The 18,931-nt window shown below is 43.3% G+C and overlaps 1 protein-coding gene across 1 annotated transcript in view; it reads right to left on the reverse strand.

Moving 5' to 3' along the window:
* Positions 1 to 4,221: 4,221 nt before the first annotated feature.
* LOC141144116 (glycine--tRNA ligase-like) overlaps positions 4,222 to 18,931 on the reverse strand; it is an 81,956-nt gene continuing 67,246 nt past the window's right edge. The window contains exons 14-17 of the mRNA XM_073629506.1: positions 15,523 to 15,632; positions 8,627 to 8,720; positions 7,318 to 7,508; positions 4,222 to 4,508 (exon numbers count right to left, since the gene is read on the reverse strand). Of these exons, the coding sequence (XP_073485607.1) occupies positions 4,383 to 4,508; positions 7,318 to 7,508; positions 8,627 to 8,720; positions 15,523 to 15,632 (521 nt within the window). The 3' untranslated portion in view covers positions 4,222 to 4,382. The remainder of the gene's footprint in view (positions 4,509 to 7,317; positions 7,509 to 8,626; positions 8,721 to 15,522; positions 15,633 to 18,931) is intronic.

Here is an 18,931-nt window from a genome sequence, read left to right on the forward strand (position 1 = left end):
TGCAGGTGGCCCCAGAAGGAAGGGATTAGCCTGTGGATGAAAAAGGGAACACGCTGCACTTGAGGGCCAGAAAGGGAAGCTACTAATGGGCCTACCAGGATCAGCCCCTCACTTGAAGAAGAGGGGGCAAACCTTCATGCAGAGGGGTTAGTTGAACTTTGCACCTGACTCTGGCACAGCCTGTAGAGCAAGAACTAAGAGGGCCCATGGGCACCTACAGCAAAGTGGAGGAAGTCAGCCTAGCTCTTTCTAGGCCTCCTGTGGTGAGGCAGGCAGCCTGCTGTGTCCTACTGTGAGGTTGCTGACAACAGTATTCAGTGTAGAACAGAGGCAAAGTCCCTCAAAGGCCAAACGAGTTGGATGCTCTTTGGATAGGTCATTGGTAACCCAGCAACGTAGCAATAGTGTCTTGTGTATTTGTATGGACGTCAGATTCATGTGGGACATGCACTCATCAGCCACACCGGTTTATTGCTTAACAAACTGCTAATCAGCCAATCACATGGCATCAACTCATTGCATTTAGGCATCTAGGCGTGGTGATGAAGACTTGCTGACGTTCAAACAGCACTGGAATGGGGAAGAAAGGGGATTTAAGTGACTTTGAACGTGGCATGGTTGGTGCCAGACGGGCTGGTCTGAGTATTTTAAAAACTGCTGATCTACTGGGATTTTTTACCTACAACCATTTCTCGGGTTTACAGAGAAGGGTAGGCAAAAGGGAAAGTGGCAGTTGTGTGGATGAAAATGCCTTATTGATGTCAGAGGAGAATGTTCAGACTGGTTGAAGATGATAGAAAGGCAATAGTAACTCATTACATCCAAGGTATGCAGAATACCATCTCTGAACGCACAACTGTACACATGATCGCAAATTGGGCTTTCATTTGGTGTTGTATGGTAATGGATAGCTTTCTCCCCTGATGAGGTCGCATGACCCGTGACGTAACACGTAGGGAGGAGCCTAAGGATTGCATACTGGAAGTAAGGGTGTATGACACACTGAGCCATCCCTGTACTCTTCTATAAGCGCATTGATTTTAACTATATGTGAGTGTGGTTTTTATGCAAAGTGGTGTTATCAAAATATTACACTATTGGAGGCCACTTTCTCCCCTTTCTTTACATGTCACTGGAGCCAGATATGGGAGTTTGCATATGAGGTTATTTTAAAGGGACCAATTCCAATTATTACATGGATAAGTCCTATGGGAGATTGAGACATCCTGGAGCAGTGATGGCGAACCTTGGCACTCCAGATGTTTTGGAACTACATTTCCCATGATGCCCCACTACACTGCAGAGTGCATGAGCATCATGGGAAATGTATTTCCAAAACATCTGGGGTGCCAAGGTTTGCCATCACTGTCCTAGAGGATAGGCGTGAGCGACTCGGCACAACATCCACAGGGACCACCAGGAGGCACCTTCTGGGAACAATATACACGCTTTCTAACCTTATATGTAACGGGGTTCAACTAATTGAGGTGAGCTTAATGTGAGCACAATGGCGATGGGAAAAAGGTGCAAAAAAGCATGAAGGTCACGTGGAGGAATTTATGCAAAGAAATGACCATAGTTGGTACATCTTCACAGATAACACATAAACTGGTTTTGTTTGAGGATTATGGACTCTGTTATGGTCACTCATTTGTTTGAATTTTAAGTATGGTTTGTGTAATTTGTATTCACTTATGTGATTATTGGTTACTTGATTGGCTGCAATAGATATATGCAGCTCAGCGCTTATTCACATTTTCAGTAACGATATCTCCAGATTTTTTTTTTTTATTATTATCGAAGGAAAACTGGCCTAGAACGGTAAAAAAAATTAAATTTTTGTAAAATTTAGCTATTAACATAACCTACCACCAAAGAACAACCCAAAATAAATTCTCCTGCCGATTGCAGCGATACCATGTGTGTCTTATTTGTTGTGTGTACCTGTAGTAGTGCCCAAAAACAATAGTGTGCATTTTGCTTTTTTTTTTTATTCTATTTAAAGCGGTAGTAAACCGCAGTTTTTTAAATTTTTTTTTTAAACCTGCAAGGCAAATTTATAATGTGCATCGCACTAGCACATTATGTAAAACTTACCTTAAAACGATGCCCATCTTCACCTGGTCTTCCTTCTGGGTTAGCGGGCTCCGGTCGTTTGATTGGCCGAAAGATACTGATCCTGACCTTTAGCCCCAACCTTTGATCCTGGCCTTCACTTTTGACCCTTGCCATGACCCCAACACTAACCCTGACTTACAGCAAGCATTGATCTAGCAAATGTTTTTTAACACACTTGTTTGTTTACATCTTTCTCCCCTGCAAAGAGAAAAAGATACAATGAATATTTCTACGGTGCACCGAATGAAAGATGTACTTGGCCGAAAATGGCAGTTTTTAAAAAAATATTTATATTTTTATATAGAATTGTATTATATTTGACTTTTTAATTGACATCAATTTAAACGAATATGAATTGATCGTCGGCCATTATTTGCACCTTTAGGGCAAGAAAAATGTATCCCTTTAAAAATTCTATGTATGTCTTCAAACTGGTCCGTTGCGATTCCATTGTGGTGTAAAAATCCTGCTTGCTGCATTTGTGGTCAGTTAAAGTGGTGTTCCGGACGAAATTATACTTTTTCAATAAGAATACCCCTATAATACACAAGCTTAATGTATTCTAGTAAAGTTAGTCTGTAAACTAAGGTCTGTTTTGTTAGTTTATAGCAGTAGTTTGTTATTTTATAAACTTACAGCAGGCCGTGGCCATCTTAAGTGTGGGCATCTGAAGCCAGACTGTATTTCTTCCTGGATCTCATCCTTGCAGATCTCGTACATGCTCAGTGCAGCACAAGCAGTGTAATAGGTTTCAGGTCAGGTTTCCATAGCAATGGCAGTTTCAGAGGAACTTGCCGCCCCTTCCCAGAAGGCATTGCAAAACAGGAAATGATGCGATGGGCCGCGGCCAGGGAGGAGGAAGTGAACAATGAATACAGCAGATATACAGTAGGTGATGAGAAAAAAAAATAAAAAAATATCCAATTTGTTTACAGTGCACAGTTTAGTGAGGGATGCTGAAGAGTTGTAAAAGTGGGTGGAACTCCACTTTAACTACTGGCCAATGTACATAAACGGCCGGGTGGGCGCTCTCTCCTCCTGAGTGGACATTCAGGAACGTCCCTCAGAAGGAGGGGGATCGTGCCACCTGGACACGGCGCATCTCCGATCGGCAGGGCTCTGTGATTGGAACTCCTGATCACATGACGGGTGTGTCCAATCACAGCCGTCGTGTGATGTAAAAACAGAGCCGGTTGCTAGGCAATCGGCTCTCCTCACACAGAAGTTGTCGGTGAGGAGAGGAGAGGGAATCGCTGCAGCCGGCTGGTCATCAGTGAGTATGAGCTGTTTTTTTTACAGCTTTTTACTCCCTGATCACCAACCTAGTGTCACCACACAATGTAAAACATACATGACCCACACAATGTCCCCAAAACACATGTCCCCCACATATGTCCCACTAAAATCACATGTTCCAATGATTATCTGCACACATATGTCCGTGATCACCTGCGCACATCTGTACATGATCATTTGCGTACATCTGTCTGTGATCACACAAACCAATTATTATACACTTAATGGAAATTTTTTTAACAAAAACATGTAGCAGAATACATTTTGGCAAAAATGTATGACAAAATTCGATTTTATTGGATTTCTTTTAAAACAAAAAGAAGAAAATATTGTTTTTTTTCCAAATTTCCGCTCTTTTTTTTCGCTTATATCACAAAAAATAAAAAACGGAGTCGTGAATAAATACCACCAAAAGAAAGCTCCATTTGTGCGAAAAAAATTATAAAAATGTAATTTGGGTACAGCATAGCATGACCGCGCAATAGTCATTGAAAGTGCGAGAGCGCTGAAAGCTGAAAATTGGTATGGGAAGGAAGGGGGCGAAAGTGCTCAGTATTGATGTGGTTAAAAAAAAAAAAAGCACAAAAAACAAACAAAAAACCAAAAAAAAACCAAAACACATACCTCCAAGTTCTAAAGCATTGAAAACGCAGCAAAAAAGCATCATTAACTCACAGTGTATGTTTTTGATGCGTTTTTTGAGTCACATGACCTCTGAAAAACCCCATAAGCACAGCATGGTAAAATCGGCCCAAAATGCATTACCGTGAAGTTATGGGGTTACTACAAAGAGAGACAAAGACAAAATATCATCATGATGAGTTTAATGGCAGAATTTGGATTTGGAAGTAATAATTAAGCAGTATCCCTGTAAGCACTGTACAATGCTTGATTCCCTTACATGTCAAACGGATAAAACAATGAATATTAACATTGGCGGTAAAAAGTGGCCCCCCAACACACAGCGTCTACTCCTCTGTCGAGTCCTTCTTGCTGGTCTCCTGTCCCTCGAACACTGGATATTTGTTCTCCACGTCCGCCCAGGTCAGACAACCGTTTGCTAAATCACGGATGATCCCAGGGAGTTCGGATATCTGCATAAGAAAAAAAAAAAAAAAAAAACATTTGTGTTAGGCTGTTTTCGCTTCATCTGTTTTTCTACCGCTTTTGTGTAAAAAAAAAAAAAAAAAAAAAAAAAAAAAAAAAAGCGAAAAGAAAAATGTGCGACTGTGTAAATCCTTTGGAACTCTTCACGCTGTTCCGTTTAGTAAAATCCTGCTTGCTGCATTTTTGGTGCAGGTTTGATGCGGTGAAAAAAAAAAAAAAGAAAAAAAAAAAAACTGCACCAAAAATGCACATCTCCATTGAAATGCATAGAAAACGCCGCAAAAACACTCGTGGTTGCGTTTTTTTTAATGTGGTTTTTGAGTCACGAGTCTTGTGGAAAACGCACTGCAAATGTGGTAAAAAATGCAGCAAAAATGCATTTGCGTTTTTACTGCATTTTTTGCTATAGATCAGTGTGAAAGTGCCCTACAGGCTACAACTAAGGGATTGCTTCTTTCAGTAAAGCAGAGAAGGGGTTGGATGGATAGTGGGGAGATTTTCCTTACTTCCTGTCTTGGTGACAACCATACACGAAATGTGGGGAACTGGGATAGAAAGGCACAGGCAGTGCAAGAAACAAAACAAAAAAGAAATCTCCCCAGCAGGGACACTGACCATCCATCCAAAATGAAAAAAAAAAAAAGTCTGGCAGGAGTTTGGCTCTGCATTCATTATTATACCAATAAATGTATTTTTTTTTTTTTTTAAAGTAAGCAGTTTAAGTAGTTGAATTTGACATGATACCAGTCCCTGTAAAGTAGAGCTCAGGCTGGGGGAGGAAGAAGCAGCACAAGGAGCCAATCAGTTGTGCCACGAAGCTCATGTGCCAACAAGGAGCATACTGACACATACTGTAGCTGCTGACTTTTAATATTAGGAAACGTACCTGTCCTGGAATCCAGAGATGAAGGCACCCCGCAGCCAATGTTTCCATCGCTTCTCGGGTGCTGCCACCGCCATAGTCTTGCGGCTTCACAGCCAGTTCCCTAATGCGCATGCACCAGAGATGTCCTAAGTATCTGCTCATGTATTACAATACTCATGCAATGCCATTATCTGTCTTTGCATAGACAGTTTTAATGGATTGTATTCTATATTTTTGTAATAAAATTATTTTTTATACTATTTGGTGTTCTTGTCACCTTTAGGGCACTTTCACACTGAGGCAACGGGGCGTCGGCGGTAAAGCGTCTCTATTTTGTAGCAGAACTTTACTGTCTTAACGGCGATCTTCGCCCGCTAGAGGGGTGCCTTTAACCACCGCTTAGCGGCCTAAAAAGGGTTAAAAGTGCTGGTAAAGCGCCGCTAATTTCAATGGGCAGGGGCAGTGGAGGAGCGGTGTATACACCACTCCTAAAGCGCCTGAAAGATGCTGCTTGCAGGACTTTTTTTTAGCGTCCTGCTAGCGCACCGCTCCAGTGTGAAAGCCCTGGGGCTCTCACATTGGAGTGACAGGAGAGGCGTTTTACAGACGCTTTGCAGATGCTATTTTTAGCGTATAACACCTGTAAAGCACCTCAGTGTGAAAGTAGCCTTTAAAGTGGTTGTAAACCCATTACAACCACTTTAACCTACAGGTAGGCCTAGATTAAGACTTACCTGTAGGTACAAGAAATATCTCCCAAGCCTAAAAGGTTTAGGAGATATTTGCAGAAATAGCGGCACCGATGTCTACGGCGCATGCGCCGTAGACATCGGGCGCTGGCGCACTGAGCGCGCCGTCTCTAACGGTGATCATGCCGTTAGTGGCGGCACCAGCGTGCATACGCGGGAGTGGCGTCATCGCAGCTCCGGCCAGTCACAGCGCCGGAGCCGTGATACCCAGAAGTCACTCCGGGATAGATGGCAGCGTCGGAGGTGGCGAACGAGGGCCAATGCGGGTGCTTCGATCTCAGGTAAGTAATTCATAATGAGTTAGTATGCTATGCATACTAGCTCATTATGCCTTTGTCTTGCAGGGTGTATTTTTTTTTTTTTTTTTTTTTAAAGGCTTTACTTCCTCTTTAAGTCCCATCACTCAAAGGGGGGTATCCTTTTGTATCTATTTTTGGGATGTGGTGACAAGAACACCGGATTCTGTCGATGTTGGAACCCTTTTCCTAAAATGATTTTTTACACATGTGCAAAAAACACAAAAACTGGTAGTGAAAGGGTTAAATCTTATCAATTGCCCTGAATAGTCAAGGTGACCGGGACTTTCTAAAGTGTATCTATTTGAAACCCAAAACTATTTTTCAATTTGGATGGAGTAGGAAAGGGGTAGGATCTTTGGCGTTAGAGTTAAAACAAACCATTTACCACTAACAGGGGTAAACGTTTATTTAAGTAAAAACTTTATGCCAAAAAGGCAAAAAAAAAAAAAAAAAAAAACACTTTGTTGTAACTGCTTACAAAGTGTTAGCCGATGTTTGGCTGGAAGTTTGTATTTAAATCTGCTAGTACATCCAACACCCACCAAAATCTGCTAGTACATCCAACACCCACCAAAATCTGCTAGTACATCCAACACCCGCCCAGATTAACAATGCTGCTGTCCAAAGGGGTTTCTGTTGCTCCTTCGTCCAGAGTGGGGGCACTCTAATACAGGAGGTGCGTTACTGGCCAGATCACCAGGTGAAAACAGAGGAGATAAGAGCCTCCAAAAAAAGAAAACAAATGCAGCCACCACATCCGATTGGTAAGCTGCAATACATTACATTTTGGGTTTAATATGGCTTTATTGCACTAGAACAGTTAACACTTTGCTTTTGCAGCAGCTGCAAGCGTTTGCACTTTCCACAAAAGAAATGCTCATACCTCGGCTCGGATCTGCCGCATTGAGTCCCGGTCTCTAAGTGTTGCGGTGTGTGGCGTGCGATTCACTGTATCGAAGTCTATTGTGATACCAAAGGCTACACCGATCTCATCTGTCCGGGCGTAGCGGCGGCCGATGGATCCAGAGGAGTCGTCCACTTTGTGCGACACTCCATTCTTGGTTAAAGCTTCAGCTGCACAGAAAAAGGACAAGTCAGGGAGTTTTCATGAGAAATCAGAGACCAATCAGCTCAGATAAAATGATTTAAATAATGTACAATTAATTAAATAAGATAATTAAAGGAGTTGTAAAGTCTCATGATTTGTTACCTTAAAAGGATATTTAAAGGTTAATTCTTAAAAAACAAACATGTCATACTTACCTCCTCTGTGCAGTTAGTTTTGCACAGAGTGGTCCCGAGCCTCCTCTTCTGGGGTCCCTCAGCAGCGCTCCTGGCTCCTCCTCTTCTTGAGTGCTCCGTTTAAGAGCCGCTCTCCCTCGGGGCACTCGTGCGGGCGCGCTCCCGTGTCCTGCTGCTGTGACCATTGACACAGACAGCAGGACTAATCCCCCCCCCCCGGTCACTGCATTTGATTGACAGCAGCTGGAGCCAATGGCTGCAAGCTGCTATTAATCTATCCAATCAGGATCCGAGACACCGGATGGAGCTGGTGTGCTCGTCCCTGTCATTGGAAAGACCGGGTTCAGGCAAGTAAAAAGGGGGGCTCTCACAGTAGGTTTTTTCACCTTAATGCATTCTATTCTAACCTTGAGGGTTTTACACTGGTTAAATGCATTAAGGTGAAAAACCTTCTGTGCTGCAGCAGCCCCTCCCCCCCTTTTTTTCTTACCTGAACCCGATCATTTCAGTGATGAAAACGAGCCCAGCAGCTCCAGCTGCTGTCTTGGGTCCTCATTGGACGGATTGAAAGCAGCAGGAGCCATTAGCTCCCCCTGCTGTCAATCAAATCCAGTAATGCGTGACCGAGTCCTGCTGTCTGTGTCAATGGACGCAGCAGCAGGATTCGGGAGCGCGCCTGCACGGGTGCCCCCCCCCATTCCATGGAAAGCAGCTTTCCATGTATTTCAGTGCTAAGATTTGTCTTGATGTATTAGGATTGTATGATGTGCTACTGAGGATTTTATCCCCGGCATGGAACAGGTGTGCTGGTGCATTTCTCATGTATTTTGCACTTTTCCTTCTGAAACGTGTTTTCTAATGCTGATATGTTCAATAAAGTTTTCCGTAAAAAACAAAATCTAGATCTAGAACAAAAGTAATAGAACATCACACACATGCACTGAACTTACATAGTTCCTTCACGAAAGGAAAGAATTCCTGATTCTGGCTCAGCGGGAGTACTGAACACTTGTATGGCGCTACAATGGCTGGAAAGCTGAAGTACTACAATGAACAAGAAAAAAAAAAGAAAAAAAAAAAAAACATTATTTACAGCACATTCGCCACTTACAAACCACATCTGCAAAAATACAGTGTCCTATGCTGAAGAAAATATAGAGCAGATTTTCTATTAGGACCTTAAGGCTGGATTCCCATTTGTGTGGTCCACTGCAGCATGCCAACAAACACTTTGTGAGGCCGGGTTCACATATGTGCGAATTGAATGCGTTTTTCACCATATCTAATTCGCATGACAGGCGAGCGTGCCCGGCTCTCAATGGAGCAGGTTCACACAGGCCTGGGGCAGCTGCGGATTGGATTGCAGAAGGATCCTGTGCATTTATGGGTCCGATTGAGGTGCGAACTAAGGCAATAATTCGGACCTGAATCGCACCTGAACTGGCGAACAGGAAAGCACCGAACCCCCAAGCACGCTACCGCAGGCACACATATGTGAACCTGGCCTGACAGAAGCCTATTCAATATTAATGACAGGCTGATTGTACCCAAGTCGATCCATCGACTGACTTGGGTACAACCAGCATGGCAGATTTCTAGCATTCAATTATTGCCACAGGCTATAGCCGCTAGCAATAATCACTGTGTCCTCCTGGCAGGGATGGATCCCTACACCCCCCCAGCCAGGAAAACATAATAGCACCACGGTAGGAATTTCCCCATGATTGTGTTGATGGGGGAAAATCAAGCAATTTTCTTTCCTGCAACGAAAGAAAATCCCACAATCTGTGGCCTGCCTTAAAGTGATAACAAAGGCAAGTTTTTTTTTTTTTTTGTTTCGGTGCACACAAAAGGCTTTCTACCTTCATGCATAAAATACATGAAGGTAAAAAACCTTGAGCCTTTAGAACCACTTTACGTTCCTGAAGTCTTTCCTGGTTCTATCCCTCAAACCATTCAACATTTTTTGTTGCGTGCCTCTGGAACTCATTCCATCTCATCAATATCTTCTTGTGAGGTCTCCAGAACTGGACAAAGTATTCTGAATAAGTGAATAAGTAAAGATCTATATGGAGGAATCATGATCGCCTTCCTCCTGCTGGTGACCCCTCTAGTGATAAATAAAGATCTATATGGAGGAATCGGGACCTCCGTCCTATTGCTGGTGACCCCTCTAGTGATAAAGATCTATATGGAGGAATCAGGACCTCCATCCTCTTGCTGGTGACCCCTCTAGTGAAAACTAAAGATCTATATGGAGGAATCAGGACCTCCGTCCTATTGCTTGTGACCCCTATAGTGAAAACTAAGGATCTATATGGAGGAATCAGGACCTCCGTCCTCTTGCTGGTGACCCCTCCAGTGATAACTAAAGATCTATATGGAGGAATCAGGACCTCAGTCCTCCTGCTGGAAATCCCTCTAGTGATAACTAAAGACCTATATGGAGGAATCAGGACCTCCGTCCTCCTGCTGGCAATCCCTCTAGTGATAACTAAAGACCTATATGGAGGAATCAGGACCTCCGTCCTCCTGCTGGTGATCCCTCTAGAGATAACTAAAGATCTATATGGAGGAATCAGGACCTCCGTCCTCTTGCTGGTGATCCCTCTAGTGATAACTAAAGATCTATATGGAGGAATCAGGACCTCCGTCCTCCTGCTGGTGATCCCTCTAGAGATAACTAAAGATCTATATGGAGGAATCAGGACCTCCGTCCTCTTGCTGGTGATCCCTCTAGTGATAACTAAAGATCTATATGGAGGAATCAGGACCTCCGTCCTCCTGCTGGTGATCCCTCTAGAGATAACTAAAGATCTATATGGAGGATTCAGGACCTCCGCCCTCCTGCTGGTGACCCCTCTAGTGATAACTAAAGATCTATATGGAGGAATCAGGACCTCAGTCCTCCTGCTGGTGATCCCTCTAGTGATAACTAAAGATCTATATGGAGGAATCGGGACCTTTGTTCTCCTGATGGTGACCCCTATAGTGTACACTAAATCTCTATGTAGGGAAAACTGGACTGTCTTCCTCCTCATGACCCCTGTAGTAATATAAAGATCTATATGGAGGGATCAGGACCTTTGTTCTCCTGCTGGGGATCCCTCTAATGATAACTAAAGATCTATATGGAGGGACCAGGACCTCCTTCCTCCTGGTGATCCCTTCCAGTGATCATCCAAGAATTATATTTGCTTTCTTCACTGCCAGGCAATGTTTGTTCATTTTCCAACTTTCAGAGATGAGCACAACCAAATATTTTTCTTCTGTAGTTCTGGCTTACACCGTACACCCAAATATTGTAGCATCATCCCAATTTTCATTTTTGAGGAACCCTCTCAACACTGATTAACAAAACCAGCCTTAGAGAGAAGACAGAGCTGCTGGGGTCCTTCACTTGCTAATCTGTTACTACAGGGTGTCCCAGGAGCCCACAAAATCTAGAAGTATGTAATTATGCTTTCTAACCGACTCCAACTATTTCACCCACCAAATGCACAATGGAATGCAAGGTGACTCTTAATAGGTTACGGACGCCCAGCACTGCATAGCAGGGAATGGTGGGGGTGTTCCTCAGTACATGCATACTGCAAGCACCAAAAAGACTGTCAACCGACTGTGCCTAGTTTGAGCCAAGTTTACTTTTCAATATCCATCTTTATCTTCACTCCATAATGTTTTGCACTTCCTGTGGGAAATCTTATAAATGTGTCTTCTTCCGTCCCTTGCTGCAAAGCAGACAGCCGTATCTGACTACTTCAGTGACCTATAATTGGATCGGACCCTCTCAGAGCAGTAAAAGGCCACTCATGTGTGCGCAGAAAAGTAGGCAAAGAGAAGAAGCGGCAAGCAGCTCTTTTATTTATAAACAGGAGAGAAAAAGGAAACTTAAACGCTAGGGAAATAAACTAATTCCACAGAACACAAACTGCGGGCTGCCATAACTGATTTATGAACTTGCCTGGCCCCTCGTGCTGGTTTTGCTGCTTATACATTAAAGAGCTGCATGCCATTTTTTTTTTAACCAAAGGAATACATGGATAAAAACTAGCACAGACGGCTTAACACCACCAATTAGCCATAGAGGTGACTGAACAATGTCACAGCCTAAACATGCAATATTACAGAAGATCCTCTTGCTGGGTACCAAAGGCTTTTAACAAGTTGATGGGTGATTACACCCGACCACATGCATGCTAAATGGAATAAATTGGCTTGAAGTGAATTTTTCCTAAAACTGAACTCCAGCCTTCTGTTCAATTTTGCACAGCTGTACAGCATCCTCTCCTGTGCTGCTTACTCTGATTTAATGCACAATGAGACCTTATCACAGTATGCAATAAAAGCTGCAGGAAGCTAGAGCTGGCCTATCCAGCCTTAAAGTGATACTAAACAGAGAAGTGTTAATTACCATAATTCATTCATATAAATCACGTATCTCTCATGACACTTTTGTTTTTTTTTTTTGTTATCCCCTAAATGCCTTATTCCTGCAGTGCTGTTGTGTGGTTATATGATCTATCCCTGTTCTTTGGAATCTGCAAGGAAACATCTTTGGAAGTGGCTTTGTGACGGGAGTCACTTTGGGGCGGGGGGCTTGTGGAACCCAGCTTACCTTGGAGAGCTCTGGAAACTCCTTGTCCAGCGCTCCCCCACCCCCCTCCTATGTTTAAGTCACCTTAGGGGCACAGGGTGACTGAGAACCCCAGTCTGATCAGCACTAATCAGACTCACCGTACAACCACACTGGACTCAGCGTTTCCTTTTACCCCTGTTATCCAGGGTACTATATGTGTGGTTTGTGTTGAAGAAATGAAGGGGCTCTTTCACTTGGGACATTAACCACTTACAAACCGCCCGCCGCAGGTTTACGTCGCTACTTTGAAGAGGAATATCGTTGCTATGGCAGCAGCTAGCTGCCATAACCCCGGTATCCTCTTCTTCAGAGGGCGGTCCGCTTTCAGATAAAAGTGGTCTCTGCGGCGGATTCACCGCAAGATTACTTTTATCAGCAGCGGGAGAGGGGCCCTCCCGCCACGCTCTGGTGCCCTCCGCTGCTTACCGGAGCAGTCAGTAGCGATCGGATCCTTCTTCCTGCTAGGCATGGAGATGAGTGAGGGGAAGATGGCCCCCACCCGTCTCCATATCATTGCAGGGCGGAAGTGAGGTCAAAACGTCACAGGCTTCTACTACTCTGCTGATGTATGCTTTCTGCAGTGTGAGTCTGTCTGGTCAGCCCTGATTGGTGCCGTGCCAGTCACAGGACTAAAAAGATCAGAAGATCAACGCAGTTAGAATAGAATGTCCCGCATGTACCCTTCCACAAAGACACCCAGCATGCACTACTTGATTGCCTCCTCCCGGGCCTCTTCTCATACCAACAAAAGCTGGCCACCTACCTCTTCACTGCTGCAAAACGTGCTATTGCTAGAGCTTGGTGGAAGCCCTCGGTTGGTATTGCAGAGGTGAAGAGCATTTTGACCACCCTCATGCTGCATGAGAAGATGACCAGTGTACGTCATGACTCCCATGCCAAGTTCCTCAAAGCGTGGAACCCATGGTGGTCTTATGCTCTCCCCACCCTGCCACCAACCAGCTTGAGTATTCTGGACTGTTCTAATAAACCACCCAACCCGCAGGCCCCACGCCATTTCCTTGTCTAAGTCTACACCCTCCTCCTTTTCCATTCTTGTCTTGACCTTTTCTCTTTCTCCTTTCTGGCCTAATTCTACATCTCCTTTCTCTCAATTTCTCTCCCCACTCCACCCTCCCCGTCCCTCCCTATTCCACCCCACCCCCACCTTTTTGTTTTGTTTGTTCTGATTTGCTTTTTAGTCTTACCATGTCTTGGACCTCCAGTCCAAGTTATTCATTCCCAATTCCGGCACCTACGCCGGATGCTTCTACTACTTGCTTTTACATTTTGAAAAAGTGTTTTGTTTGTATTTACGAAAAGTGATGTTTTGTTCCTCTGCGCGGGACCATTTTTCCTTTCTTTTTTTTCAGGCCTGTATTTTGGCATGGTTTTAATAAAAAATTATTGTACCAGAATAGAATGTCGCAGCTGGCTGCACAAAAAAAAAAAAAAACTGACCGCGACACCCACAGCTGTCAAAATACACTGATCGGTGGCTGCAGCTGCTGATCGACAGAAGCTTTCCAGCATGTCCCTTCGTCAGAAGCCAAACAAATGATCAACTTCTGTTGAGTGGGGACAGCGACACAAAATTAATTTGGCTTGTCCCTGCTAAACCAGCTGAATTTTGATCGGTGTAAGGCCAGCTTTACTGTCCCCGGCTCATCCCTCTTATTCTTTGGATTTTAGTTATTTCAATTAGAGAGATTCAGCATGACAGGAAGCCATGTACAGCACCCTGCTGGCCTCTCCCACCAGTCATGACCTGCCTGCTACCCGATGATGACATCACTGGTACTAAAATATGGTATCTAATAAAAGCAGAAAGGTTTGATTTAAAAACTTAATTAGCATATTAATGGAAAGCAGAGAAGGCAAAACAGAAGCAGATTAACCACTTCCATACTGCGCAAATTCCAGCACTCCTCTCCTACATGTAAAAATCATCATTTTTTTTACTAGAAAATTGCTCAGAACCCCCAAAGATTATAAATATATTTTTTTAGCAGACACTCTAGGGGATAAAAAGGGCGGTCATTTCAAACTTTTTATGTCACGCTGTATTTGCGGCGCAGTCATTTTTCAAAAGCGATTTTTTGGAAAAAAAAAAAAAAAAAACATTTGCATGAATAAAAAAAATAGATAGAAAAACAAAGACAGTAAAGTTAGCCCAATTTTTTTGTATAATGTGAAAGATGATGTTACGCCAAGTAAATAGATACCTCACATTTCACGCTTTAAAATTGCGCACACTCGTGGTATGGCGCCAAACTTCGGTACTTAAAAATTTCCACAGGCGACGCTTTAAAAATTTGTACAGGTTACATGTTTAGAGTTACAGAGGAGGACTTGGGCTAGAATTATTGCTCTTACTCACATGTGTGGTTTGAACATCATTTACCTATTAGGGGGCGACATAAGTATGCGTTTCTTCTGCGTGCGAACTCACAGGGAAGCTTTAACTTTTTTTTTTTTTATTGTTTAATTTTTTTTTTTTTTTTTTACACTTTCCCTTTAAAAAAAAAATTGATCACTTTTATTCCTATTACAAGGAATGTAAACATCCCTTGTAATAGGAATAGTGCTCGACAGGTCCTCTTTCTGGAGAGATGTGGGGTCTATAAGACCCCCACATCTCTCCTCCAGGCTGGAAAGAATCAGATACCACAACAAAAAAAAGTTAACGATCTGAAGCTTTCTAGCCGAGTTCCCCGGCTTTGTTTACTTCAGGTGGCCCGGACGTGACGTCAGAACGTCACGCCCCGGGCCTCCGAGAGTCAGAGATTGCCAGGGACCATCTGTTCCTCGGTTTTCTCTAGGACTTCCGTCCGGCGCCGGTGGATTCCTTCTCCAGGTCCCTGATCGCATGGGAGAGCCCGGAGAAGTACCAAAGGGCAGCGGGAGGACATCCCCTCCCGTCGCTGGAAAGAACCGCCGCTATGATCATTCTTATGGTGAAGGGAATCGCCGGCTGAAAAAAAAAAAAAAATGATATCTGGATGATGCCTGCAGCTGCAAACATCATTCAGATATCACCACTGAAAGCCGAGGACGTCATAGGACGTTGAGCGGTATGGAAGTGGTTAAACTTTGGCTTAAAAATAGTTTAATCATGAAATGCGATTGATAACTGGTGGTCTTGGGTAGATTTTCATAAAAAAACAACTCCCAGCTTTTATTAAATAGTTTAGATAAAGATTTCCTTACCGTCCTTTGCTCGTCTCCTTGTCTGACTTGGAATGTGTGCTCAAAAACGGTGTACATGATTCTCCCCAAACCAAATGAAGGCTCAATCACATTTGGCACAATTTCCTCAACTGGAAGAATTTAAGAAAAAAAAGCGGATAGATATTACTATGGCAGCACAAATGTCACAGACAAAAGTACAATGTGTTAAATAGTTAGTACAATGTGTTAAATTAAAAAAAAAAAAAAAAAAAAACGACAGGAAGAAAAAACAAAAAACAAAAAGGATCAAGTGGTCTCCCTTAATTTTTTTTTTTTTATACATTTGTTTTACTTTACAGTGCATCCAGAAAGTATTAATAGTGCTTCACTTTTTCCACATTTTGCAGCCTTATTCCAAAATTGAATAAATTAAATACCCCATAATGACAACATGAAAGACATTTGTTTGAAATCTTTGTAAATAAAAAAAAAATGCCATGTACATAAGTATTCACAGCCTTTGCCATGAGACTCAAAATTGATCTCAGGTACATCCTGTTTCCGCTGATCATCCTTGAGATGTTTCTACAACTTAATTGGAGTCCACATGTGGTCAATTCAGTTGATTGGACATGATTTGGAAAGGCACACACCTGTCTATATAAGGTCCTACAGTTAACAGTGCATGTCAGAGCACAAACCAAGCCATGAAGTCCAAGGAATTGTCTGTAGACCTCCGAGACAGGCTTGTATGGAGGCACAGATCTGGGGAAGGGTACAAAAAAAATGTCTGCAGCATTGAAGGTCCCAATGAGCACAGTGGCCTACATCATCTGTAAATGGAAGAAATTTGGAACCACCAGAACACTTTCTAGAGCAGGCCTCCTGCAAAACTGAGCGATCGGGGGAGAAGGTCCTTAGTCAGGGAGATGACAGAGCTCCAGCGTTTCTCTGTGGAGAGAGGAGAACCTTCCAGAAGAACAACCATCTCTACAGCACTCCTCCAATCAGGCCTGTAGGGTAGAGTGGCCAGACGGATCCCACTCCTCGGTAAAAGGCACATGACAGCCAGCCTGGAGTTTGCCAAAAGGCACCTGAAGGACTCTCAGACCATGAGAAACAAAATTCTCTGGTCTGATGAAACAAAGATTGAACTCTTTGGCCTGAATGGCAAGCGTCATGTCTGGAGGAAACCAGGCACCGCTCATCACCAGGCCAATACCATCCCTACAGTGAAGCACGGTGGTGGCAGCATCATGCTCTACACACAGTATATAATTATTTATTGCAGTAATAACTTTATATAGTCATTTAATAAGTTTAAAAAATCCATTACCTGAATTTACAAAATCTGGATCGGACATATCGTGTGTGCGCGTGTGGTGGTGGCTTAGTGCTCGGCACTTCTGCCTTGCAGCACTAGGGTCCCTGGCACTGAGTTTGCATGTTCTCCCTGTGCTTGCACACACCAAAGAGCTCTAGGGACCTTAGCTTGTAAGCTCCTCTACATATTGTACACACACATCATTCCCTGAGGGCAGAGACTGAAGTGTAAAAGATAAGTTCACCTTTTGAAAAAAAAACAAAAAAAAAAAAAAATGCGCATTGTTTATTTTTTTTTTTTGCAGGAAAAAAAAAAAAGTGAATTATTTTTTTTCTAAGGAACCTGCAGGGCACTGCACCTGCAACCAGCAGATCGTGGGTGCAACGTCATGTCTCCTGCAGACTTTTAGGATAACGGTCTGCCCGTACCTCTGATACGGGCAGGCAGTTACTTGAGAGCAGGAAGATCAATGACCTACGAGAGCACTCACCAGCGCACTTGTAGTAAACTGAGCTCTACAAGCCGTCAGCCGCAAAGGCTGATGGTACTTGTAGTTTATTTATTCACAGGTAACTGTGAATGAATAACGAGGCCGAATTGGTGGAGCCCCGCATGGCAGCGCTGTTTTCAAATTGTGACAACTGGTGCGGGGAGAGGATTCCCTGCCCGCTGTAACAGGGTGGAGGGGGGGGGGGGGGTGCATGCTGAACATGTTACGCTATAAATACGGGTGTAACATGTTCAGAAAGGTGAACTTAGTCTTTAAATCCAATAAATGAATGGGCTGGGAATGAAAAGAGCTGACTGGTGTCGGACATCCTGCAGCCAGGAAATGGGGCGGGGCTCTATCTGACTTGCTTCAGCTTCTAATGCACATTATGAGAAGCTCACAGTGTGCAGTGAAATCAGTGTAAGCCATTTCAGTCCAGTAGAGGATCCGGTACAACTGTTTAAGACTGAGAGTAAGTCTAGAGTTGAGCTTTAATTACTGCTCCAATCCTCGCTTGAAATCAAACTCAGGCTTTTTTAATTTTTTAATTTTTTTTTTTATTTTCAATTAACAAAAGTGAACATTGTCTGTTTTTGAGAAGCAGACCCTGAACCCGATCCTTGGCAGTTGCCATGACGACTGCTAAAAGCCGTATTGGAACGATGCCGCACAGTCAAGGTTCTCAGGTGCTGAATAACAGCGCAGTACCGGCAACAAAACGCGACGAGCGTGGGATGCAGGTCAATGCAATTCAGTGACTTATTCTTCTCACGGTCGGGGAATTTGATTGGCTGCCTTGCGCCGCCTGCAGCTGGAAACACGGCACAAGGACACAGTGGATGGAGTGTGTGTCAATCTGCGCTGGAAACCGAATGCCAGGAACCTCTCAAATAACAGATAATGGAATATACAAGAGAGAATGAACAATGAGATGAATGCGCACAATGCAGAGTGTGGACTAGAGAAACATCATTGCGCACAATAAAAATCCATCTCTGTAAACAAAGAAATAAAACCTTTCAAGGCTTCCTCCAGCAAATCAATGACAAACCATAGAATTTTTTTTTTTTTTTTTTTCCAACAGGCATAGTTTAAACCATTAAAATGCCACCCTGAAGTGCGTAGTTCCACAATTGCCAATTAAAGTAATCAAAAGGTTACTTCAATGCAAATATTGGTAATCAGACTGCCGACAAACGTTTTTGGTAAACATTTTTAGTTAAGGTTGTACTTTGTCCAGAGAGTAACACTTTTTATTGTAGCACCGTCTATAGAAGGGAAGGTTCTTCTTGCTATGCCTATTCACTAAAACAGCAAGAGGAAATCTTTCTAGTAGGGGCCAAATAATAAATATCTTGTCACAGATCTTAAATCTGAACAAGCATTTTGTAGTCCTAGATCCCTCTTTCCCATACTCAATAAAATCGCTGTGAAATTTTAGAAATCATTGCCTGAGAAAGAAAATACATATAATATAACGTATATACTCGAGTATAAGCCGAGTTTTTCAGCACATTTTTTTGTGCTAAAAATGCCCCCCTCGGCTTATACTCGAGTCAAGCACTTTTCTGCAGCAGAGAATGACATTTTCCGAACCGAATTTTGGGCCCCGTATCTCAGGGCCACTTGGTGCT

This window comes from Aquarana catesbeiana, linkage group LG05, assembly GCF_042186555.1.
Source record: "Aquarana catesbeiana isolate 2022-GZ linkage group LG05, ASM4218655v1, whole genome shotgun sequence".
Classification (NCBI taxonomy): Eukaryota; Metazoa; Chordata; class Amphibia; order Anura; family Ranidae; genus Aquarana; species Aquarana catesbeiana.